The sequence below is a fragment of the Xenopus laevis genome, chromosome 3L, assembly GCF_017654675.1.
Source record: "Xenopus laevis strain J_2021 chromosome 3L, Xenopus_laevis_v10.1, whole genome shotgun sequence".
In the NCBI taxonomy this organism is placed as follows: domain Eukaryota; kingdom Metazoa; phylum Chordata; class Amphibia; order Anura; family Pipidae; genus Xenopus; species Xenopus laevis.
In genome coordinates, this window is record NC_054375.1 from 143,622,103 (window position 1) to 143,647,242 (window position 25,140).

The 25,140-nt window shown below is 39.4% G+C and overlaps 1 protein-coding gene across 4 annotated transcripts in view; it reads right to left on the reverse strand.

The window, feature by feature from the left end:
- The window catches only part of adgrl1.L (adhesion G protein-coupled receptor L1 L homeolog), a 191,312-nt gene that overhangs the window by 9,615 nt on the left and 156,557 nt on the right, over window positions 1-25,140 (reverse strand). For all 4 annotated transcript variants that reach the window (XM_041587189.1, XM_018253629.2, XM_041587188.1 and 1 more), the window contains 7 exons: window positions 24,829-25,014; window positions 24,710-24,748; window positions 24,289-24,472; window positions 22,911-23,033; window positions 7,303-7,508; window positions 1,047-1,217; window positions 667-876 (listed from right to left, as the gene is read on the reverse strand). In XM_041587189.1, coding sequence (XP_041443123.1) covers window positions 667-876; window positions 1,047-1,217; window positions 7,303-7,508; window positions 22,911-23,033; window positions 24,289-24,472; window positions 24,710-24,748; window positions 24,829-25,014 — 1,119 coding nt within the window. The remainder of the gene's footprint in view (window positions 1-666; window positions 877-1,046; window positions 1,218-7,302; window positions 7,509-22,910; window positions 23,034-24,288; window positions 24,473-24,709; window positions 24,749-24,828; window positions 25,015-25,140) is intronic.

Sequence of the window (25,140 nt, forward strand, 5' to 3'; positions counted from 1 at the left end):
AGGGAGGGTTTATATAGGTTAGTCAATACAAATGTAGAAAGATGGAGGCAAATGGGCACATTTACTAAAGAGAGGATTGTGTTGTTTGATAAATTTCAGCTAAAAAGACTGTTAGTGGAATACCTTATCACTGGAGAACTTTCGCTGCATTTCGACAGGCAAATTTTCTTTTTTGTAAATTCACTTATTTATCAAAGTTACCCTTTTTTATCAAAATCTATTTCGCCAGGTTCTCACTGGCAAAATAATACGATGAAGCTACATCCTCAATGACATCATATCGTGTATTCCAAAAAATCTCATCAGCAAGAAAAAACACTGGCTTTTTGTTATATTTAAAGTGGGATTATGTTTACAAGTCGTAACTGTTACATCTTATTTATACTTTTTTTTTAACATTTGAAGCTCATGCCACATTTGTTTTAGGGTAGGCACATGGCCTAGGTCAATAGAAGATCTCTGTCTTCCTTTTGATTTCTTGGACAGGCACTGAAGGTAGTAATTAAGAAAAAAACACAAAAATACATAAAAGAAGAGCGTATGGATAGAGATAATTTCAGATGTTTGTAAGAATTGAACATATAGAATTTTGTATTCTAGAAAGGGGAAAGACTAAAAACGAAGTCATGGAAGTAGTACGTCTCAAAGTTGTAAGTAGTAGGTCACCTGGTACTGAGTTTTGTCGATGCCGGTGAGGAAAAGCAGTTCAGCGAGGAAAAGGCTGATGCATAGGTTTTTGTGGATGGTGTTTCTGTCTGTCTGTAGACCTCTCAGGAAACAAAAAGTGGATATACAGATTCCAAGACAGACCAAGGAGATCACGATGCCCACCCAAGAGATGACGGAGAGCAGCAGGTCATTGATACGACCTTGATACTGAGACATGGAAAAAGAAAGAAGCACAGGTTGAAGGATTGTCATTCAGCTATGGATAAGCGAAAACTAATATGGATGAGATACCGACATATTAATATATTATGGTATATAAGAACAGAAACGGCAGAGAAATGATAAAAGCATATATACAAAACATTGTTCATCCTTACCATGTCTCTGTGGGCCATCAGCACAGCAAAGTTAGTCAAGTGGCTGCACGCACAGGTCGTGTGAGTCTTGTTGGTTTGAACCAGCCGGCAGCCCTGGGAGGACCAATAACCCAGCATAGATCGCTCAGAATAATTCCAGAAAGTACAATTGGCGTTGAAGTGATTCTTGGTCTGAGAAACAAGAAGAAGTTGGTCAAGACATCATTCACCCTCAGTCAAGCTTATCCTCCATGCTAACGTCATATCATCATGTGTCCAACTCATGTCAGGAATGATGGCAGGACGTTAGGTACGATGTCGGAATAACTAAACCAATATTAAGATCAGACACAATGAATAGTATGGATATAACAGACGTGTCTAAAACAACCAAAGCATCTGCCATTTTCCTACTTTACTTTGACATCAATATTTGATGTAAGTTTCCTGGGTAATACAAGTCTTTCTAGATTTTTCTATACTAATAAGTTCTTTATAGACACGGACAATGTCCATAATGATACCCTTTGTCATGTATTGCTAAGCCTTTTCTTTTTCTTAGGAAGTTTCCATGAGAAGTATTAAATCTTTCCTTTAGGTATGTACCAAATTCATTATTGATTATGAAGCAATTATTTTGTTCAAACTTTGTAGAGTTTTATTTTCCCTTTAATTTAATATGCAAAGTACAATTCAGGCACGGTTCAGTTTTCGGCTGAATACTGAACTAAATCCAAATCTTAATCTGTATATCCAAATATGAGGAAATTTTTAAAAATCCACAGAAAATTTGCAAAAGTCATAAGTCCAGAGCTTTACAAGTCACATAACTTAAGGGTTTGATCGGTAAGACTGAAAACGAAGGGGGAGTTTATTAAAGTTTGCTTTCCACGAAAATTCAAGTTTTTAAAGTTGTATTTTTGGTAAAAACTAACATTTTCAGGTATAAAAAAAACTAGAATATACACCATCTATATCCTGCCATGTAGGAGTCAGTGGCAGAGCTCTCTTGAACCATGAAGATGTTAACAGCCTGTTTGATGTTGGAGTTTATTTAGGAGGATTTTGACCAAAAACTAGAATGATTCAAGTTTTTTTTCCGCCACCAGCCAACCGAGGGAGTTCATGGTCCAAGAGCTGGTTGTGTCAGCCATACTGGGCTAAAGGCATCATAGTCCTAATTTAGGATGAAATAAAAGTTCTAACTTATAAAAAAGTTGTGCCCCCCTCAGCATAACTTACAGAACCAGCTCTCTGTGCTCTAGTAAAGTAAATGGTAAACCTTCAATTTGAGGAACATGTTTCATTGTCAAAAATAAAGTAACCACTGTCTACCTCCCCCCAATATAAGAGTTGAATATTTTAATTAACGTACATTCTTAGGAATTCATTTGGACCTTGAATTAGTTATTTATATTACTTTTTTTCAGCACATTAAGCCTTCGAGTTTTTATGGAATGAGCATATGTAGGTACAATCAAATTAGTCCCTGTATCTTCCCTGGAATTTTCAAGTTTTTGGCAATTAGATTCAAATGATTATCAATAGGAGGGTAAATCAAAGGCTACACTAGTTAGGCTACTGAAACAGACGATGATCCCCATTTGATTTTTCAATAGGCTGGCGAATTACAGGTCAGTATTTAGTGTCCAATGAAAGGCAGTGCTCCAGATCATGGTTGTAGAAAGCTGAACATTTCTAGCTTCTTCGGCTCTTGATCATCTCTCTAGCACGGCAAATAAATAATTAAAAATTGGGAATTCTGCAGACATCCTACCCCCCCCCATACTCGTATACATATACATCTAGGCTTTCTCACACCAAAGCATTTACCTAAGTAAACATCTCAGTAGCCGACACCTACAACGCTCAAACAATCCTTCACTCAACAGGGACATTCCTCCAGGGAAGCAGCTTATGAAATGAGCTACAAAAATAGCTACACAGCAGATTCTCCAGCACAAGGACAGACAAACTATGAATCACAGCGCTGACATATAACTGATCACAGTAAAGCACCAAGGACATTCGCATTTGTAGCGTTACTCGCTGAGCGCTCATGCCAAGTCAATTACAACATGCCTAGGTCATTAATTATTTCTGTGTGGTTACAAAAAAATATGAAAACGCTGGTGCTATAGTTCCATGAATGTCTTTAGCCGTAAAAATGTCTTCTCTCCAAATCTTACTCCAACCAGCTTCCATACTGAGCTACAAAGACATTGCTTTAAAATGCAACCATTCATCCCAAATGGCTCTTGCTGGCATCATCCAATGCTTTGGTCTTCCCTAAGGGGACATTCTTACAATTTCAGTAACCATGTTTTAGAATGACTGAACTTAGATATAAATATATATATATGATTTTAACTTTGTTAACCCCCCAATTTCTATGAAGGTGTTACTCATCATTCCAATTTAGTCTTGCATACCATTGTTTTTCTCTTACTGCATGACCACAAACCTTCTAACTTCTAAGAACCCTACATAATAGTCCTCATACCTTCTCAGTAAGTCAACGGTTGACATATCATATCAGCTAAAGGTGCATAATTGGGTTTATGACCTGTTAAAATGGTAAATGGAAAAATACGCAGATAGACAAGCGTAGCCTCCTAAGTTTGGCTTCAAAGAAATGCAAAGAATCCCAAGCCAGCCCTGATATTTCCATTCACTAGGCCCAATTCAGCAGGGAAATATTGATTTATGGCAGGCCTTCAATATCTAAAGTTGTAGTTGCTTGAATACCTGTATTTAAGGTCGGAATGTGCAAACAGCTTTCGGCAAGTGTGCCAATGAGGATATTATATTTGTGTCACAAACGGCACCCTAAATCCAGAACCCAAGCTAAGCTCCCTGGTGTCGGCTCTTGCTTCTGCCTTTAACAGCCGCCTTTCACATCGAGAGGAGCCCTCGGCTAAATGGATGCTGCCAGGTCTTACTAAGAGAGGAGCAAAGCTACAGGTTCTGGAAGAGCAAAGGGGCACGATCGTCTCACCAAGGATACTGGATGGAAGAACACAACTTGGAAGGCAGACCACAGCGTGGAACAGGCAGGCCGGGCCATCACAAGCAGAGTTAGAATAGTCAGACAGGCCGGATCAGGATCGGAGATACGGCGGACGCCCCCGCCGAACACTAGCCCACCAGGGAGGGCCACTGGACCACCAGAGTAAGCTCTATTCTTTACAATTTGCAGTTGAGAAACATTATTTATTTGCCTATATAAAATGGTGCGTTGTATGAGAGAACTAAAACATTTGACATGATTTCATGCCAAGAGCTTTGGAATCTTGGGGTATTACACAATGTCCACTTTATATTTACTAAAGCAAGTAGTCATGTCTGTTTCACCATGATTGTGGTTTTCAGTAGAATCCACTAGGATAAACAGGATGTTTCCCTCAGAAGTTGATTAAGACTTGTCCATGCGGATGATTCGATTGCAGTTTTGGGCAAAAGGCCAAACTGAACTGAATGGAATCACATATCCAGAAGAAAATAGGCGAGATTTGTTATAAACAGATGCAAGCAGTCAGATCCAGTCTATATGTGGAATCTGCTGACTATATGAATGCCCCCGGTGTTTAATGCCTCCTTCTAATTCTGAGGTCTAAATGGAATTCATCTGCCTAAGATGAAATAAAACCATGCTTTTATACAATCCAATAATAAACTACTCCTGACTTCCTTGTTGCCTCTATTCTGTAGATCAGAAGGCAGAATATATGTGACACTATTCTTTTTTACTTTAAGCATTCCATGGCCATTCTAAGAAAAACCTTTAGCTCCTGAGTGGAAGCATTAGTAACCTGACTGAGGGCTACTAACGGTTTAATAACCTCATCTTTGACTTGGTGTATTGGCACTAGTACATGACTAAAGTCACATAGGGGCAGGTTTAATAACATTGGAGATAAATATCTCAGGAGATATTGCCCATAGCAACCAATCAGATTTTTGCTTTTGTTCTTTAGTTTAAATCTAATTGCTATCTCCAGAGATATTTATCTCCAACGTTAGTGAACATGCCCCCATGGTCTTGTGACAATGAAGGGCTGTCAATGCTTTTGCAGGGTACTTCCTCGTCAACACACATAATGAGCAATGCTTGTATCTAATGGATATTATCCACAACATCTTCTCAATTGATACAAGGGTCTCAGCTTTTGTAGGCAGACACTTAGGCCCATTTATCAAAGGTCAATTTCAAATTCATGTGAGGTTTTTTTAACTGTAATAAATTCGAATATACTCGAAATTCGATTGGGAAGTTATTTAAGGAAAAATTAGAATACAGTGGAACCTCAATTTTACATCCCCTGATTTTAAGTTTTCCCTCATTTTACATTGTTGTTTTGTGATGCCACATATATATTATAAATAATACATTTCCCTGATTTTACATTTTTCTTGATTTAACACCATTTTTTTCTGGTCCCCTTGAAAAACATAAAATGGTGGTTCTACTGTATCTAAAACTCGAATGAGTATTACTGATCCGAAAAGTCGAATCCAATTTGAATCCAATTTGACTTAACTTGAATCCAGTTTTTTTCTCCGAAAAAAACTCGAATGTCAAGAAGGCCACTGGACCTCTCCCGTTCACATATACATGAACTCGGCAGGTTTTAGGTGGCGAATAGTTGAATCAAAATTATTGCTAGGGTATAGGTTTGATAAATCTTGAAATTAAAATTAAAATTCGAATTGAGTTTGGATAATTCCCAATTCAAATTTGAGAGTTTTGACCAAAATATATATTTTTTTTTTAGAAAATTTGAATTTGAATTTACTATTCGACCCTTAAAGGGCATGTAAATTCTAAAATAGAATAAGGCTAGAAATGCTGTATTTTGTATACTAAATATAAACATAAACTTACTCCACCACAAGTCTAATCAAACAAATGATTAATGCTTTCAAAGTTGGCTACAGGGGGTCACCATCTTGTAACTTTGTTATACATCTTTGCAAGACTAAGACTGTGCACATGCTCAGTGTGGTCTGGGCTGTTTAGGGATCGTCATAAACAAAGCTGCTTGAGTTCTGCATGGCTGGGAAGTAAGGCGGGGCTCCCCCTGCTGTTCATAAGTATGATTGTTTCCCTGCAGAGCAGTTAGGGACCATCTGACAATTCCTATCCACAGCAGTAAATGAAAGGAGAATTCCACTGCATACAGTCAGGTTTCTTATAAAAACGGTACACATTTTTTAATTAAAGTATATTGGAGATAGGTTTCTTTTTCATTAAAGAAAGTAAAAATGGGATTTTATTTTTTTGCCTTTACATGCCCTTTAATAAATCTGCCCCTTAGTCTGAGCAGTCTTCTTGTGGTCAGCTTCCCATCTTTAGATCATTGTCTCCTTAATCTCATACCATAATGTATCAAACCCGACCAAAAAACAAAAATAGTAAAGAAAAGAAAAGGACAATCGCTAAATTCCATGCTCGTGCACACAGGGTTCTCAAAAGATCATTACAATTCTCACAATAACATTACAAGACATCTTCCAAATGATGTTAAGTCCATCATCCTGTTTGAGATACTTGGTTGCTTTTATCCATTTCTCTACACCATCCTTTCTGCACCTGGTTTGGCTTTTACAATTTTAGCAGAACCACATGATGCATTCTAGCACGAAACGGCTTCTGGTCTTGCAGTTATTACTCTTTCATTATATGAAGTCAACACTTTCTAAAAAAGTAGTTAAAAATGATAGCATCCAATGGGGGATTCTCGGTATGGGTGTGAAATATATCAAGCTATCCATTTAATTTCTTTGTGTTTAGTAGTTCATGTAGGAACGGCCATGGTTAGCTGCAATTTGGTATCTTTTGTAGTTTCTGCTTTTCATTCTGTTGTCTTTTTTTTTTTTAGAGACGTGCTATTCTTATTTCCATGTGCCTCATTCTGACCCGCTTTTGCCATGTTTATATCCATTTTTCTGCCATTTCTTTCTAGAAATATATTTTTCTACTAACTTTTCCCATGGCCATGGTTTCTTTGAAGCCTAATCTGGTCAATAAAGTCTGCTCTGTCTAAAAGTACCTCCTTTTATTCTCCCATATCAAAGTGCTTCCCTTTCTCCACCATTACCTTGTCCCTGAAGCCTAATATCATTCTACAGCCCATGAAATTCCAATTTTCTCTATATTTAAATTAGTCCCTCTTCCTGTTTTAGTTTGTGCCATAGTGGTCACTTGTGGTTTAAGCTTGTTTCTCTATCATATTCCCCCTTCCAGTCTTTGTTCAAGTTCGTCTCTTTGTTTTACCTGTAGATGTGGCAGCGTAAATATAACTGGGTCCATTAGGAAGACTCTGCTGGACTCTTTGTTTATCGAAGCAGCAATAATCTGTGAGTTCACCACCAGAGGGTGTGCTGTGGAGCTGCTCTCTCCTCCGATGCGGACAGTAGAGTTCTCAGTGGACAGAAACAGACCCAGATTGTTGTAAAGGACAAAAACCACCTTCACCACCCCTATGGAGAGAATCATAAAAATTAAAAGGCTTGGCTAGATAGCATGAAGTAAATAAGTAATTAGTACAAAGTCTTAGGCAGAAAACACAAAAGCTTTAGATTGAAAGTTTAAGAACTAAGAAATATAGGAGTCATGGAGAGGGAAAAGCAAGTAAAACATTTGAAAAGGCAAAAGAGGAGAAAAGAACAAAAAATGGGGAGAGGAAGGTAGAAAAAAAAAACCAAACGAGAGAAAGGAGAGAATTAGAGAGAGAAGGTTAAGCAAGAAGGCAAATTGAGAGAGAAGAAATTATTTTAAAAACTAAAAGTTATTTGTGGGGCCTGAACAATGGAATGCACCATCTATTGTCTATGAATGATAAACAGCTGCAGCACTTGCTATTGCAAAGAACCAACTCTTAAAAAGCAAACATGAATCAAATATTAAAAACAGTTCTTTTCCTCTTTATCTACAACAGAGGAGTCTGAGTTACAGAAGCCACGTTGTAGCAGTATAGAAGGCTCAGCTCAAATAAGTCGTGATATGGTATTTGACTGTTTGGATAAAGCTACTGTGAATGGGGCTTGATGAGTACTTGGCTACTTAATTACCTTGGTTTAATGTTAGCCGAGCAGTTATTTCTGATTTTCTCAGACTTCCTCTCCAAATGGATTCATGGAAACAAACTGATGTCGTTTGGAGTTTTGTTAAGAGATTAAATTCAAAATGATGTTCTGGAGAATGGCATTGTAAGTAGTAATCAGCATGGCTTCATGCGGGACAGACTATGTCAAACATTTGTAGGTGCTTTTTATGATTTCATGGAAATTAAACGTTGGATGTGATGTGATCTGCTTGGATTTTGCCAAAGCTATTGATACAGCGCTGCATAACGACTGCTTTCTAAACGAAGGTCTGTTAGTGTTAATGATGTTGTTTGTACTTGGACTCAAGAACAGAGAGTCATTATCGGTGATACAATCTCTAATTGGACTAGGAATCAGAGGTAGTCCTCAAGGTTCTGTATGGGGTCCACTTATAGTTAATCTTTTTTTAATGTCTTAGATGAAAGGGATGGAAAGTACTGTAGTGTTTAATGGTTACACAAAGCTGTGTAGGACATCTGAGTCCATCTAAGAGGTGTCTTCTTAACCGAGGATCTTGACAACCTGGGCAGCTAAATGGTTGATGTAGGGTTGCCACCTGTCTGGATTTCACCCAGACAGCCCAGTTTTTGGAAGGAAATTAGGAAATCCGGACAGGACACTGAAAATAATGACGAGCCAATCACTGATTGCCACATCACCAGCTCCACACCTGACATCACCAGTCCCGCTCTGTCACTGGCCCTGTCCCATCACTGATCCGATCCCACCTCCGATGTCATCAGCCCCTTGCCCGATTTTGGGCAGTATAAAAGGTGGCAAACCTAGATTGATGATATTTAGGGGGTTATCTACTAAAACTCATTTTTTTTCTCATATTTTACTAGAAACAAACTCGACTTAACTCCCATCCACGAATTTGGCTAATTTGCCAACAATTAAACTGGAAAAAAACGGATCGAAAAAAAACCTCAAAAAATTCCAGTTTTTAGGAATACCTCGTATTTTTTAGTTTATAGATTCTAGAGAACACCCCAACTCCAAATACACCCAAAAATCATGAAGACAAAAAACATCTTCAAAAGGTTAAAGGGACGTCTGCCGTTGACTTTTACATGAAGGTTTTAGCAGGAGTATTTTCGGATTCCGATTTTTTGCTCGTTAGCGGCATAACAAATCTCTAAGGATTCAGGTTTTTTTCCCCTCTAATAAATCGAGTTTCTATAGTGAAAATTTTTTTTTTTTGAGAAAACAAAACTTGACCTTTAATAAACAGGGGTAGTGGTGGATAATAAACCAAGCTGTAACAGCAGTGCCTCTCAGCAGAAGCAAGGGCCAGGTATTGACCAGTATTAAAAGAGATATACTGTATATTTATGGGAAGAGATGATAAATAGTCTGCAAAGACCCTAGACACAAGGGCTAGAGCAATAAGGAGTATAGAGTTTCTCTCATTCAATAAACACTTGTTCTTTCTTTGCTCCTTCCCCCCAACACTCCCTTATGAATACAGTGCTGGTGAATGAAGGCAGCTCTGTATTCATCAGGGAAGAACAAGTCCATATTTGCTCCAAACCACCTAAGAATAACATGGCACTTTACACCTGTTTTTTATGCATTGCCCCATGAAAATCCCTAAGGGCTTTCATTGAGGTGCAAAAAGGTTTTTTGTTTACGTTGAGCGGTAAAATTGTGAAATTCTTACTTAACTTTTAGTACAAAAGAGCTAATCCAGGAACTAGTCCAGTTTGCAATTGTACAATAAAGCTAGAATTCTGTGGAAAATGCTGCACTGTGACTTTGTGCACTCGTTTAGTAAATGAGCTCTACTATCAGTAACATTCGTGGCTTTCTAGAGTCACCTCTTTAAAACCTTTGGCAAGGCAATTTATCTCTCTTAGGCATTCTATGTTTCAAGGTCTTCCCGTGTCTAAAAATTCATGCAATGCATTATTAGTGTTTTGTTATTTACAAACTAAAAGCTAAATCAGCACCTGGAAGCCAGTGCCCTTATATATCAGTGCGGTACATTCCTGACTCCCAAAAAAAGTTCTGCGCCTGCATTCCCACATCTGCTCTAAGGAACACAGTGCAACCAACAATATGAGTAAGAAAAATGGTTCACAGCCATTAATGTGATCTGAAGAGATAGTACTACTGTATGGGGTGGGGAGGATGAAACCTTAAAGGGGTTATTTCTTAAATCCAAATTTATTTCATATTTTATTATTATATAACCACGACCAAACTACCATGCCTGATTTTAGCTTAGTTATTAATAAAAAAAACGCAGTTGAATCGGATCGTGGAAAAATTCGATAAAATCAAGCGAATCGCTGAATGTTTTTGGCTGATTCGCTGGAAGTTTTTAAATTTTTTGCTCGAAAACTCCAAAAAGTCGGATTTTCGGGCTAAACCCAGCGCAGACCACTATAACTTCAAATTGAGAGTGGTGCCTTTCCATTGACTTATACACTATCGCGATGGTGGATTTTCAGATTTGGGTTTTTTTCAGCATCGGGGTATATTAAATCTCAAAAAATTTGAGGGTTTTTTTCCTCTAAAAATTTGAGTTTTCCAGTGAAAAAACCCCCCAGATTTTTGGTGATTTTAACATTTGTATTTTAATAAATAATCCCCTATATGTATGTACTGTTTATATGTTCCTCTATCTTATTAGCATGGGAGGGGAGGCAATGCTTTTAACATCACACAGAGCCACATGGAGGAGGTTAAAGGAGAACTAAATCCTAAAATGAATGTGGCTTAAAATGTCATATTTTATATAGTGAACTTATTGCACGACGCTAAAGTTTCAGCTTGTCAATAGCAGCAATGATCCAGGACTTCAAACTTGTCACAGGGGGGTCACCATCTTGGAAAGTGTCTGTGACACTCACATGCTCAGTGGGCTCTGATGAAAATGAGCTTCCCCTGTAATATAAGCTGATGCTACAGGTTTGCTAATTGCACTGGTTTCTGTGCTGCCATGTAGTAATTATCTGTATTAATTACTAATCAGCCTTATATTGTGACATTTCTATTCTATGTGTACTGTATATTGTGAGTGGGTCCCTAAGCTCAGTAAGTGACAGCAGCACAGAGCATGTGCAGTGAATCAGCAGAAAAGAAGATGGGGAGCTACTGGGGCATCTTTGGAGACACAGATCTTTACTGCTAAAGGGCTGTGGTTGCCTTGGGCTGGTACAGAAGCACAAAACATAATGTGCAACATTTCTAGCTACTTCTTTAGTTAGGCTTTAGTTCTCCTTTCGGGGGGGGGGTTCAGTTGATCTGCATAAAGGGATATAACATTACGAATGTTCTTTTCCCCTTCTGTCTGATGGGTCAGTGCCTAGTGCTCATCATATAATACTAAATGCCATGGTTTGCTTCATGTTCAAACAAGGTTATATACATTGTCCCAGGAGAGTGCAAGATAAGGGGTACAAAAGCTCATTTTGTAAATGCCATTATACACTGGGCCTTGGTCACAGCAAACAGTTCCATGACAGAAGAGATGTTCATATAAATGACCCACCCCAAGACACCTGCAATAAGCTGCCAAGTATCCGTGGTAGAATAACAGATACAGACCCATATGCAGCTCTTGTCTTTTCATGCGTAGGCCTATGGAAAATGATTACTCAGAAAATATTTAGATCACAAAACAAAAAGGCTGCTCATAAAATATAGAGGAACGCCATTAAGAGCTCTCAGAGATGCCTCACAAAACACAGGGACACAGGAAAAATGAAACCAAACAGGCACAAAATGATCAGACACCTCACAGTGTAGCTAGAGACCTCTCATAATATATATATACAGGGAGAGAGGCATTTCAGACAGGATCCTGACATTGAGAAATGTGTAGGAGCACTTGAAAGAATATACAGAGACTTCTTACCCCATAAATATACTCTTTGGGGCAAAGGCCTTTTATTATTTGTGTCATGAATTCTCCTCACTCTGGACTTTCCTTCTGCCCATAAATTATCCTGTGTCCTTTCTATATAGTGATGTGCCGCTTAACAATAATTACACAAATGCACTTTACAGCTTCTTTGGAGACACATTAGGGTAAGGGCACACGCTAAGATTCGGGGAGATTTAGTCACCCAGCGACAAATCTCTCTCTTCTTCGGGTTACTAATCTCCCCCCAAAAAGCCTTCCCGCCAGCTAGAATCGAAATCACCGTCAGGATGGCACTCAGAGCGCTTTGTTTTCCCGAAGTCATCTGAAGTTGCCTCACAAGGAACCGGGCGACTTTGTAAAACCAAGCACTCCTAGTGCCATCCTGCCGGTGATTTAGATTCTAGCCGGCGGGAAGGCTTTTGGCATTAGTTGTCCGAAGAAAAGGCAATTTGTTGCCGGGTGATTAAATCTCCCTGAATCTTAATGTGTGCCTTTACCCTAAAACGTACAGAAATATCTCAGGCAATTGAAGGGACCTCCTGGAATCTTTCAAAGATGTCCGACAAGATATTCAGTGTGACAAACTACAGTTTAGCCAAGTATATTGTCTATATCAGTGATCCCCAACCGGTGGCTCTCCAGCAACATGTTGTTCGCCAACCCATTGGATGTTGCTCCCAGTGGCCTCAAAGCAGGAGCTTATTTTTGAATTCCAGGCTTGGAGGCAAGTTTTGGTTGTATAAAAACCAGATGTACTTCGAAACAGTCTCCTGTAGACTGCCAGTCCTCATAGGGGCTATTAAATACTCAATCACAGCCCTTATCTGGCATTCCAGAAACATTTTTCATGCTTGTGTTGCTCCCCAACTCTTTTTACAATTGAATGTGGCTCACAGATAAAACAGATTGGGGATCCCTGGTCTATACGGTATCAAGAATCAAAACTCGCTTTTCGTGGGTATTATCAAAAGAGACAGCCCACCATGCAAATGTAATCTGATGATTTTTTGGCAGCCAAACAGGTCACCGAATACTCAGACCCAATCCACCTAAGACTTGGAGGAACAGCTCAGAAATGATTATGAGGGCTGTCACAATATAACTATATAAGACATACTGCAATTCTTGAAAACTCTGGTTGCTAGATGTTCAGATGCACAGATCATAAAATACCTTACAGTTGCCCTAATCAATGTTCATGGCACCATCCTGGCATCTTTAGGATTCATAATTCCACAGTACATTTTCCTATAAACATTTGCAAGTTGTAGGCAAATCAAAGCCCAACCTGAACGCCAGTGAGGGTGAAGTTTGGATCAAAAATGTATCTACACTAATCTATACTTTGATATTGTTGGAAAACAACTTTCCTATTTCCACATGCTTGTTATGAGTGATGGAGGTCTTGCCTAACTATTGGGCCAAAATGGGGAGCTTGGACTCTAAAAAAAAAAGAAATCACACGATTTGTGCCCCAGGTTGTTTTACTTGATAACTTGAAGAAGAGACCTGCACTGGTCTGTTTTTCTAAGGCCCACACCCAACTCATACCTGTGTACCATAAGCCTAACCCTGACACACTTACCCACCTTCTCAACCGCTGGATTTCCACCTGACCCCCTCACCACAGTGATCGTTGGAATTTACGATCACAACGAATGATTTTTACATTAGGTAGCTTAGTTTTTCATCCATTACCCCTTGAATGGCCGCCTGTAGCCCACCCCACTGCAGCGGATCTGGCACTCACGGGCTTCCTGCACAGTGACCACATGAAGTATAATCCGGTGAGTCCAATCACATTGCGGGTATTCCGCGGGTACCCGACCTGATGCAGGTCTCTAACTTGAAGTTCATTTAGATGCACTCTTTATTCTTCATTTCTTGTGAGGCTTCAGTTTTATTGTCATGCTTAAGTTACATACCAGTTACATTTCCGAGCCCAAAAAACTTTAATACAAAAATAAATTATTCAACCCTTCCGAATTACAAAATAAGGATTAACTGCAATTTGGGATATCCAACTGACTGGCCTCCAACTTCTATTGAAATACAACTGAGAACAACCCCTTCAATATTGCTTTTGGGGGCTGCTGGGAGATATAGAACAGCAATAGCTAGAGGGCCATAGCCTCTTAGAGATGCCTGTTAGGAAGAAAAGGTATGAATAGAGAAAGCTTAGATTTTTCAATCACCAATCTAGTTATTAATGTATTTTTGCTCAAGTTTTTAGATTTAGTTCAAGTGTAGAGCCACACTTTCAGCACACAAAAAGAAACAATAGTCTTGACTATCAAGAGACCAAGCGCAGGCTATCTATTCAGACAGCCCAAAGGCAATCTATCCAGCCCACGGGCTATCTATCCTTATAGAATATTCAGAAAGGCCGAGCCAGTTATACCCAGAGACATGTCTTAGAGAATATTCAGAGAGATGGCGCCCAGAATATCCAGAGACACCTTATGAAATAATTAGAGAGAGACAGCAAGCAGAATATCAACGAGGAAACTTAAAAGGGCTCTCATGCTATTTATCCACAGGATCATAACAACGACATTCCACATGGATTCAACCAAACTTGAAAAACCCATGGCGGCTCCATGAGACGAGCGAATGAGTTCACTGAATATCCAGGGAGGGGGCACATCACAATCTATTTACAGGCCAACCTCACAAAGTTCTATCCTGTCTCATAGATCACCACGTCCTAAAAAGTTTGACAATTCTTTTCCAGATTACGATGGAGTTTCTATAACACAAGGTTCCTAAATTGTGGAACTTGTCCCCCAGGAGTGGCTGGGGGATTTTTTTTTATATCTCTGTAGCTTTGTATTTTGCCAAAAATCATCGATACAGAACAAAGACCTTTCCTGGCAACATATTAAAGACATTAAGACAGGCTTAAAGGGGTGGTCCGCCTTTAAGGTAACTTTTAGTATGTTATAGAATGGACATTCTTAACAACTTTTCAATTGGTCTTCATTATTTATTTTTTATAGTTTTATAATTATTTGCCTTTTTCTTCTGACTCTGCAGCTTTCAAATGGGTGTCACTGATCCCTTCTAAAAAACTCTATTAGGCTAGAAATGTATTGTTATTACCACTTTTTTATTACTCATCTCTCTATGCAGGCCTCTCCTATTCATATTTCAGTCTTTTATTCAAATCAGTGCATGGTTGCTAGGGTAATTTGGACCCTAGCTTAAAATGCAAATTGAAGAGCTGCTGAATAAAAAGCTAAATAACTCAAAATCCTTAAATAATAAAAAATGAAAACCAATTGCAAATAAAAAAGAATGTCACTCTCTACATCATACTAAAAGTTATCTCAGAGGTGAACAACCCCTTTAAAGGGATTGTTATGTTTTACTTTTTATTTCTAAATTACACTGTTTACATTGCAAATAATTCACTTTACTTATGTTATTTTTGAACTAACAAATGTATTTTGTTAGCTGTAATATTAATGTGGAGACAGCCATCTCAGTACATTGTGACTGATCCTGAGCTTTGAGAAGGAACCAGCACTTCAGGATGGAACTGCTTTGTGGCAGCTATTGTTTCTCCCCTTAATATTCCCACCTAGTGGTAGACATGAGAATAGCACCCAAGCAGGAAAAGAGCAGGGGTTTTTAGCAATGCAAAGAAATCCTTCAGCAGAGGTGTCAGATAGCTGTTACCTGGTTAGTTGCCAATTGTTCGGTTGATAGGCTACTAATTGGCTGCTGCAGCGCAACAGTAAAGAGTGACTGAAGTGTATCAGAGCACAAGTCACATGACCTGAGGGCTCCTGGAAACTAACAATATGTCAAAATGTCTAGCCCCATGCCAAATTAAAAAATTAAATATAAAATAATCTGTTTGCTCTTTTAAAAAATGGATTTCAGCACAGAATTGTGCAGAAGCAGCACTATTAACTAGTGCAATTAAAAAAACAAACGTTTTACCGCGACATTATCTTTTTCAAAACAAACTGGGATCACTACCTCTCTTCATCACATTCATATTTATACCAAGCATCAACACATTCAGAAGCCTCTCTTGTCAACATAGTCACTCACACCTTAGTAGTGAACATTTAAACTAAATCCTCTGTGTAGTAGTGATGGAAGAATTTGTCCTAAAAAATTAGTGAAACGTGAATTATGACGCCCGCGTCAATTTGCGTCAATTTTGACACCCGCATTAAAGTCAATGGGTATCATAATAATGTTGACGCGCAACAGTTTCTGATGCGCATCCAAATTTTTTTGCCGCTGTCGAATTTTCGCCTCGGCTTTGCAAATTTATTTGCTGGTGGCGAAACGTGAAAATTCGCCGCAAATTCTCACCTGACGGATTCATTCGCCCATCACTAGTATCTAGTATAAGTAATTCTAAAACAACTGGATTTGCTGAGTAACACTACTCATCCGAGCAGCTTCTTCAGTTGAACTGTGAAAAGTCTTCAATGATTAGTCAGCCAGTCTAGTTATTTTAAAATTACTTATACTAGATATCCCATGGCCTGGATGAATGGACATCTTCATAGTCACTCTGTGTAGGATGTCTTATTCTTTTATACTATGGCCACAACTAAATTAACTTTGGTCCAGTAACGGTTTAAAGTAGTAAGTAAACCTTTAAAATAAGTGAATATAAAATTGATGAGAGTACTATTCTAAGTTCTTATAAAATGTAGATTTATTATTTATTTCTTTTAATTCCAAGATATTAAGGGATACATGTACTGTTAACATGAATTAATTTTGTTACAACAGCGCCACCTGCTGGTCTGTTTTTGACCAATCTGTCCACCAAGTAGTCAAGGAAGTTGTCAGGTGAAAGAAAGAAAGAGGCGGCTCTGATGTTCTTCTGCTTAGGAAAAAAATTAAAAACCTTTCTCAAATCCTCCCTAACCAGAAGAAGTTCAGAGCAGCCTCTTTCTTTCTCCTGACAACTTCCTTGACTACTTGGTGGTCAGACTGGTCAGAAAAAGACCCGCAGGTCTAAAATAATAAATCATGAGTTTATATGGTGAAAGTGCTTAGAATAGCACCCTCATCAATTTTACATTCCGTTATTTTAAAGGTTTACTTATCCTTTAAGCAAGCATTTTCCATATTTGAATCCAAGGCTATTTCGTTTTACTCTACAACCCACCATCAACGGGATATGTAAACCAAATGTATGCAAAGAGATGCTTAATGGCTCACCAAACATTTATAGACATCTCACATAATATATAAAAATAGAGACGGCTCTCTGGACTTAACTGGAAACCAATACTATAGGGATAAGTGAATCATAGTTTGTTTAGCAGAAAACTTGGCTGAGCACAAATCTCTCTTGAGGATCGAAATGCGTCAAGTGCTGCTATAATAAACCATTATTGGATTCTTCTAGATTCACGAGTTTTCCCTACTTTATTGCTTTATCACAGAACTTTTCAGATATGCAGTATATAAAATTGCACAAAAATGTGAAGGAGCTGCCCCCCATTTAGCTACAGAGCCAGTTCCAGTGCCAAGTTACATAAAACGAGAAAGTCTTAAAGGAGACCTATAGTATAAGTGAACCCCTTCCCTAATCTTGCAGGTAATAATCAATAATATATGGTGCTGGTTTCACTTTGGTCTAAAAGTTAATATCTTTAAACATGGCCCCTTTATTATAGCCCCTATCAATCTTTACTTGGTCCCTGTCCGTGTTTTCAAATGAGGGGTCAGGGGTGTCCTAACGGTCACTTTCAGAAGCACATTAGGAGGGGGACAGCCAATCACAGGCCTGCATGCACACAAGCAAAGATATGCTTCAGTTTCCTATCAGATAAACCTAGCTGCTGATTGGTTCCTATCCTACAGTGCAGTGTGCTGCAGGCTCTCCTGCACAGCCTGGGAAAGGAGGCAGCAGGAAGTGGAACAGATGGGCGGGTTTTAAGAAATATGCAATAAATCAGCCTAAAACACTAATTTCTAAAACACAATTCTTCTACATTAAAAAGAGTGTAATACACTGGCACATTCTTGTTTTTAACAAAAAATTGCATTTTATAACTAACCGCCCTCAGAAGACAGTTTTACTGTCAATAAAACCTTTCTCATGACGGATAAAGGTCAGGCTGGGAATGTATTTGCCTTCCTTGTAGTGATTTATTTTTCTTACCAGGCTTGCTGACTAAATTCAACAAATGATAAATTTATCCCAAGAAAATTTCCACCCATTAAAGGGGATGTTCACCTCCCAACACTTTATTCAGTTCAGTTGGTTTCAGACAGTTCACCAGAAATAAAGACATTTTTCCAATTACTTTCTATTTTCTATGTGTGAAAATGTTCTAATTTCTAATATTGAAGTGTAAAGTTTCAATTTTCACCTTCTAAAGCAGCTCTGGGTGGGGGGTCGCCGACCCTTCAAATTGTTCTAAATTGATACATTTAGTTGATACATTCCTTCTCTTTGTCCCTGCTGAGCAGAATCTCTGGGTTTCATTACAGGCAGCTGTTAGAATTGATACAATAGTTACTAATACTCCAAAGATGACGCTGAGAAATGGATCAACTAAATGTTGCAAAATTGTGACAGTTCAGAACTTTGGTCTTCTTCTGTAAAGCACCGCTGACACTGAGCTATTTGGCGAATGCACAGTTGGAGCCAGGCCGTTATTCGTGCAAACTGCCAGGTGACAAAAATTTCGTTGAAGGGAAGAAAGAGGATCCAAAGAAGACTGAATATACGGAATATGGCACCCATGAACTCCTCTGCATGGATATGTGAACATGATATTCAGGAATCCTTTTTGGGGAGGAAGCAGGGAGGGGGTGCTATCTATTTTAGTGAATGGGGCTTTTCTTATTGGGGGGATTTAATGCTCCTTTAAATTAAGATTTTTGAAAAACAGTAAAAAGCAATCGAAAAAAAAAAAGTCTTTATTTCTGGAGAACAATCTAAAAACAACTGAACTGAAAAAGTGTTTGGAAGGTGAACAACCCTTTTATAAACAAACAACAACAAAAACGCTTGAAAAGGAGAAATGTGTAGCCCTAAGACACTGTTTTCTGGGGGGGAAATAAGACACCCTCACCTGTAAGCTAAAAAGCTAAAATACTGTACATAAGGATCAAAGATGTACTGGATATGTTCTTGTATGGCATGACTTGATGATTGCTGTCTGTAATTGGTAGTATCATGTCCTAGTACAATCTCTACTGCATTCCTTCATGCTGAGCTGGGGGAGTATGACAATTTGAGATGCAAGGTACTAACCCCTGCCTGGGGTTCTGGTTGGTTGAGACCAGAGTTCACCCCCCCCCCCCTATTTGTACATAGTAACTCCTATATCAGAGGTGGACTAAAGCATACTATAAAGCAATAAGCAGAACTGCTAGCTGGGACATTTTGCTTTGCAGATAACAATCTATAACAGTGACCCCCAACCAGTAGCTCATGATCGATATGTTGTTCACCAACCCATTGGATGTTGCTCCCAGTGGCCTCAAAGCAGGTTCTTATTTTTGAATTCCAGGCTTGGAGGCACGTTTTGGTTGTATAAAAAACAGATGTACAGAACCTCCTGTAGGCTACCAGTCCACACAGGGGCTACCAAATAGCAGTGTCAGACTGGGATGCCAGGGGCCCACCAGAAAACCTTAAACCATGGGCCCACTTTTCACACTATTATTTCTCCTTTCTCCACTCAACCTCTTTATTCTCCTAGTCTTTTATATCTACTTACTATATTCTTCCATTACTATGCATTTTTCCGATAGATAAATAAATAGGGAATGACCACAAAATATGGTAAATGGATAGAAGCAAAAGGTCCACTGACACCAAGGCCCAACGGGAGTTTTCCTGATCTCCCGGTGGGCCAGTCCGACACCAAATAAGTGCTGTGATTGGCTATTTAGCACCCCAGGAGTGTTTTCATGCTTGTGTTGCTCCCCAACTCTTTTTACATTTGAATGCGGCTCACAGGTAAAAAAAGGTTGGGACCCCCTGATTTAGGCAACTTTGGGCGACTACTGAAAACGCATCGCCGCGTGTGCATTAGCGCAGGCGATTTTGCGGCGATGCATTTTCAAAAGTCGCCCAAAATTGCCTCAGTGAGGCAACTTTAGGCGACTATTGAAAACGCATCGCCGCGTGTGCATTAGCGCAGACGATTTTGCGCTGTAGCCTATGGGGAAAAGACGCTGAGGCAGTTCGGGGAGATAGTCGTGCAAAAGACGTGGCGATAAGTCGCCAGGCGACAAAAATCTCACCGAATCTCCTCGTCTGGCCTTACCCTAATACAGGTGTGGGATCCGGTATCTGGAAACCCGTTATTCAGAAATAATGGAATCTGCTATCTCCCACAGACTCCATTTTTATCCAAATAATCCACATTTTTAAAATGATGTCCTTTTTCTCTGTAATAATAAAAAAACAGTAGCTTGTACTTGATCCCAACTAAGATATAATTAATCCTTATTGGAAGCAAAACCAGCCTATTGGGTTTATTTAATGTTTACATGATTTTCTAGTAGACTTAAGGTATGGAGATCTAAATTACAGAAAGATCCGTTATCCGCGAAACCCCAGGTCCCAAGTATTGGGATAACAGGACCCATACCCGTGCCATTAAAATTTGACCTGTAATAGATTGGCCTCCCATTGTTGTATGTTTATCAAAGAATAAACAGAATATTCTGGAAGAGACCACTGTTTATTTGGAGTTCCCTTTCTCAGCATATTGTGGTGAATTATACAGTCACAAATATGCCTCCTGGTGTAACCATAGCCAGAGTAGTTGGTTAGGTAAGGCAGCTATTACCTAACTTCAGTTTGAGTCTCTTAGATACTGATTAACTTCGCTAGTTATAGATCGTATACAAGATTACTGAATGGAGCATATAGAAAACAAAAGTCTCTCTTGGTGGCAATAAGAGGAGATTAGTATGAAACTAGGAAAGTATTTATACAGAAGGTATGGGGTGCACAGAGAGACATTAGTACAATACTCCCACGGGCTCTTTATAGGTTTCACACAATAACATTCCCCAGGATTGAATTTTTAATATTTTATAACTGAATTATATGAAAATACATTGCAGCACATTGAACATTGTCACAATTCAATATGTAAGATGTGCAGAACTACAGATTTCTTTTTCTGCCTTTATCTTTTTATAGTCAAAAGTTAGACACACACTGAAAGACCCTCTCATATGATGCGGTTGGCAGACGAGCAGATTTTTGCCTGATATTGCCACCCAGATGGTGGGTCAGATTGAGATAATTGGATCACTTAAAGGAGAAGGAAAGGCCTATTTACTTGGGGGTGCCAAAATTAAGGCACCCCCAAGTGATTGTATGTACTTAACTGAAACTCCAGGCCGGTGCTCCTATCAGCAGAAAACTGCACCAGCAGTTATTCCAGTGAGCTCCACGGAGCGATCGTCTTCCTTCTTCTCTATTCAAATTTCCTGGGGCAGACACATGCACAGACTTCTTTGTTAAAGTTCCACTTCTCGCGCTACTGCACATGTGGACCAACAAGAAGAAAGCAGAAGAGTGCAGGACTGGTGCAGGACCGGTGCAGTTTTCTGATGATAGGACCACCAGTCGTGTTTCAGCTAAGTACCGTATATACTCGAGTATAAGCCAAGTTTTACAGCCCCCAAAATATGCTGAAAAACTCTACCTCGGCTTATACTCGGGTCAAGCGCAAAAACGGTTGCCAGAGTCTAAGAATAGTCGCCGGCGTCCAAGAATAGTCTCCAAGAATATTCACCGTCGTCCATGAATGGTCGCCTGCATCCAAAAACGAGACGCCGGCACCTCCAATGGGAGCAGAAACCCTCAATTTTTTGATTGAAACTTACCAGAAGCTGCTGCATTTCTCACCCTAGGCTTATACTAGAGTCAATAAGCTTTCCCAATTTTTGGAGGTAAAATTAGGTACCTCGGCTTATACTCGGGACGGCTTATACTCGAGTATATACGGTAAGCACAATCACTTGGAGGTGCCTTATTTTGGCACCCCAAGTAAATAGGCGTTTCCTTCTCCTTTAACCCCTGGCCCAACTGTTGGATCATCAACTTCCCAATGCGGTCTGGGATTTTCAAACTGATGACCAGAGCCTGAGGCCATAGTTTTGGCTCCATATAATATCTCCATATAATTTCCACTAAGCTGTCTGGATATGATAATTGTTTATGAACCTACTCCAGGAGCCAAAAGGTTCAGTATCTTTGTAACAGTAATGATACAGGCCTTCAAAGTTCATTATTAAGTTTATTTATTAGTTTAGTAGAAGTGTCACAACACCACACATGCTCATTGTGCTCTGGGCAGCCGTCGAGAAGCAAAGCTTAGGGTTCATCTGAAGTCATCAAGCAGGAAATGAGGTTTGCCTGATGCTACAGGGCTGAATATTAAATTCTGAGGCTAAATGCATTGGTTTCTGAGCTGCCGTGTTATGATAATCTGAATTATTACGTAATCAGCCTTGCTTCATGACATTAATATACTTAAGTCTGACCCTAAGCACAGGGAACTGACAGCAGCCCAGAGCATGTGCTGTGATTCAACAGAGAAGAAGATGGGGAGCTACTGGGACATCTTCAGAAGAAAAGATCTTTATTGATAAAGGCCTGTAGTTGACTTCTGCTGGTATAGCACCTCCCAAAATATGTACGGCACTTCTACCCTGCTTCTTTATTAAGCATGATTTCTCCTTTATAAAATAACAATTTTAGTTTTTCTCTGAAAAAAATGTTATGCCTAAATTATCTCTAACTGTATTTTATTTTCCCAAAAAGTTGAACATAATAGACATGTTTTTCTTCTGTTTAGATGCATTCCTATGTGTTGGCACCCAGCTAGAATTAAAGACAATATATATATGGCACACAATGCTGTAGAGAAACATCTCACCATTTCGACTGTTCTGCTTGATGGAGTTAGCAGAGAGCTGGATGGAGCTGAGACTGAGATTGTCCTGAGGAAAGATCAGCTCAGTGACCGAACCCTCTGTATTCACCACCGAGACTTCTAGCACTGTAAGAATGCAAAGAGAGAGAGCAATGAGGATGTTGAGCAAAGAGACAAAACACAGAGTATGACAGAATGCAAGAAGAAGGAAATCCCGAAGGAAAAGTCAAAAAGTTGAAGAAGTAACAACATATATCAGAGTTCAGAGCATGAAAAGAGATTCAAAGTGAAGAGATACACTAAAGGGAAGTGCAGGAGAATGAAAGAAAGAGTGAATGAGCAAAAGGTAAGAGAGAATAGACTCAGAAGCTAAAACACATGATCAAGTTAGGTTGGCTTTTGCTTGTATGTTACTGAAACAACCACGGTATCTTTTATTAAACTCAATGGATCTAAAGAGGTCCCTCTTCCGCCTGTATTTCCACAATTGGATAATTCTGTCTCACTTTAAGCACCTATTTAATTTTTTGGACATCTCAATACCATGCAGCTTTCTATATCCTATGATCTCAAAAGTGCAAATCTCACTGCCCCCTCTCTTCGATTATTTCCGAATTAGACATACTTGTAAATAGGGATGCACCGAATCCGGGATTCGGCCAGTATTTGGCCTTTTTTAGCAGAATTCAAATTACATATGCAAATTAGGGGTGGGGAGGGCAATCACATGACTTTTTGTTACAAAACAAGGAAGTAATTTTTTCCCCCATTTTTCCATTCCCTGCCTCTAATTTGCATATGCAAATTAGGATTCGGATTTGGTTCGGTATTCAGCAAAATCTTTGATGAAGGATTCGGGGATTCAGTGCATCCCTACTTGTAAAGCCCACTTATTGAGACATGTAAACATCCGCACTCTCTGTGCATCTAAATGAATCTTCAAACTATATTACAATGTCAATAATTCCCCAAACCTTTAAGATTGCCCGGGTGTGTCCCAGGTTGTACTTCCTAAACTTTCTCAGGAGGACTAAGCTTACCAACATTGGTAGGAGATTAGATGTGGGTCTTCCACTGGTTCTTGCACATGACTTGGTCGTTCTTGCTAATTATGAACAAACTGATCTCAGAGATCAGATAAACTCGTGTTTGATTTGGGCCTCCCTAATGTACTGTCTAGATTTTTGTCTTTTGCCCTCTTATGCAAAGAAAATGTTTTTATGCGTTGGTCAATAACATCCTCACCAACCAGAGATGCCGCATAATTGTATTTTGATTCAACCACTTAGCCCCATAATCAGCACTTTATTTAACTCTTGCTCAACTCTTGTCCTTACTCAATATGTTGGAAGACTTCCTATCATCCCTAAATGACCCTTACCCACGTTGGGCCTAGCAGTCTGAAAACGTGCAGGCTCCTTGACATTGTCAGCCAAGAGGAAGGCTCCTTCTTCCAGTATGTCCAACAACATGGTCGCAGCATGTTCCTGCTCAGTTACATTCATGTCCCTCCATGATGGCAGCGCCTCTGGACGCAAGAGGTTATCAACTGTTTCTACCACTGCCTGTGAGAGTGAGAGACATAAGAGTTAATAGTGCTGCTCCAGCAGACTTCTACACTGAAATCTGTTTTTCAAAAGAGCAAACTGATTTATATTTAATTTTGAAGTCTAGACATACTGTCAGTTTCACAGCTGCCCCCAGTCATGTGACGTGTGCTCTGATAAATTTCTGTCACTCTTCACTGCTGCACTGAAAGATAGAGTGATATCACCCACCTCCCTTCACCCCCAGCAGCCTACCTTGATATAATCCTTGCAAGTCCGCTCTCTTTTATGCATCTGTAATATAAGAAGATGGTCTATTAGATTGTCACAGGGTTGCAGTGACTGCCTATATGGTGAGAATGTGGTGCGCATACCCTGTTGTAGTTCTTTCCGGCACTCTCTCTCTCCACTGGTCTTAGGGCTTGGAGTTGAGCATCCAGAATGTCTAAAAGTTGGTCCAGTAGACGCACGGATGATGTGACATCGCCGGCATATATCTGCCCCCGGGTGTGACGGGCCAGCTCCCCTGCAATATTAGCTGCATTCTCTCCACTCTTTATCTAGGGAGCATAAATAAGTGATATGAGAGAAGAGGAACCAGGGAGCAGTAGGCAGACTTAGTCTAAGCTTCCTTCCCATACTAACTCTAAAGTGCCAGCTATCTCCACATATATTGCCATAAAAAC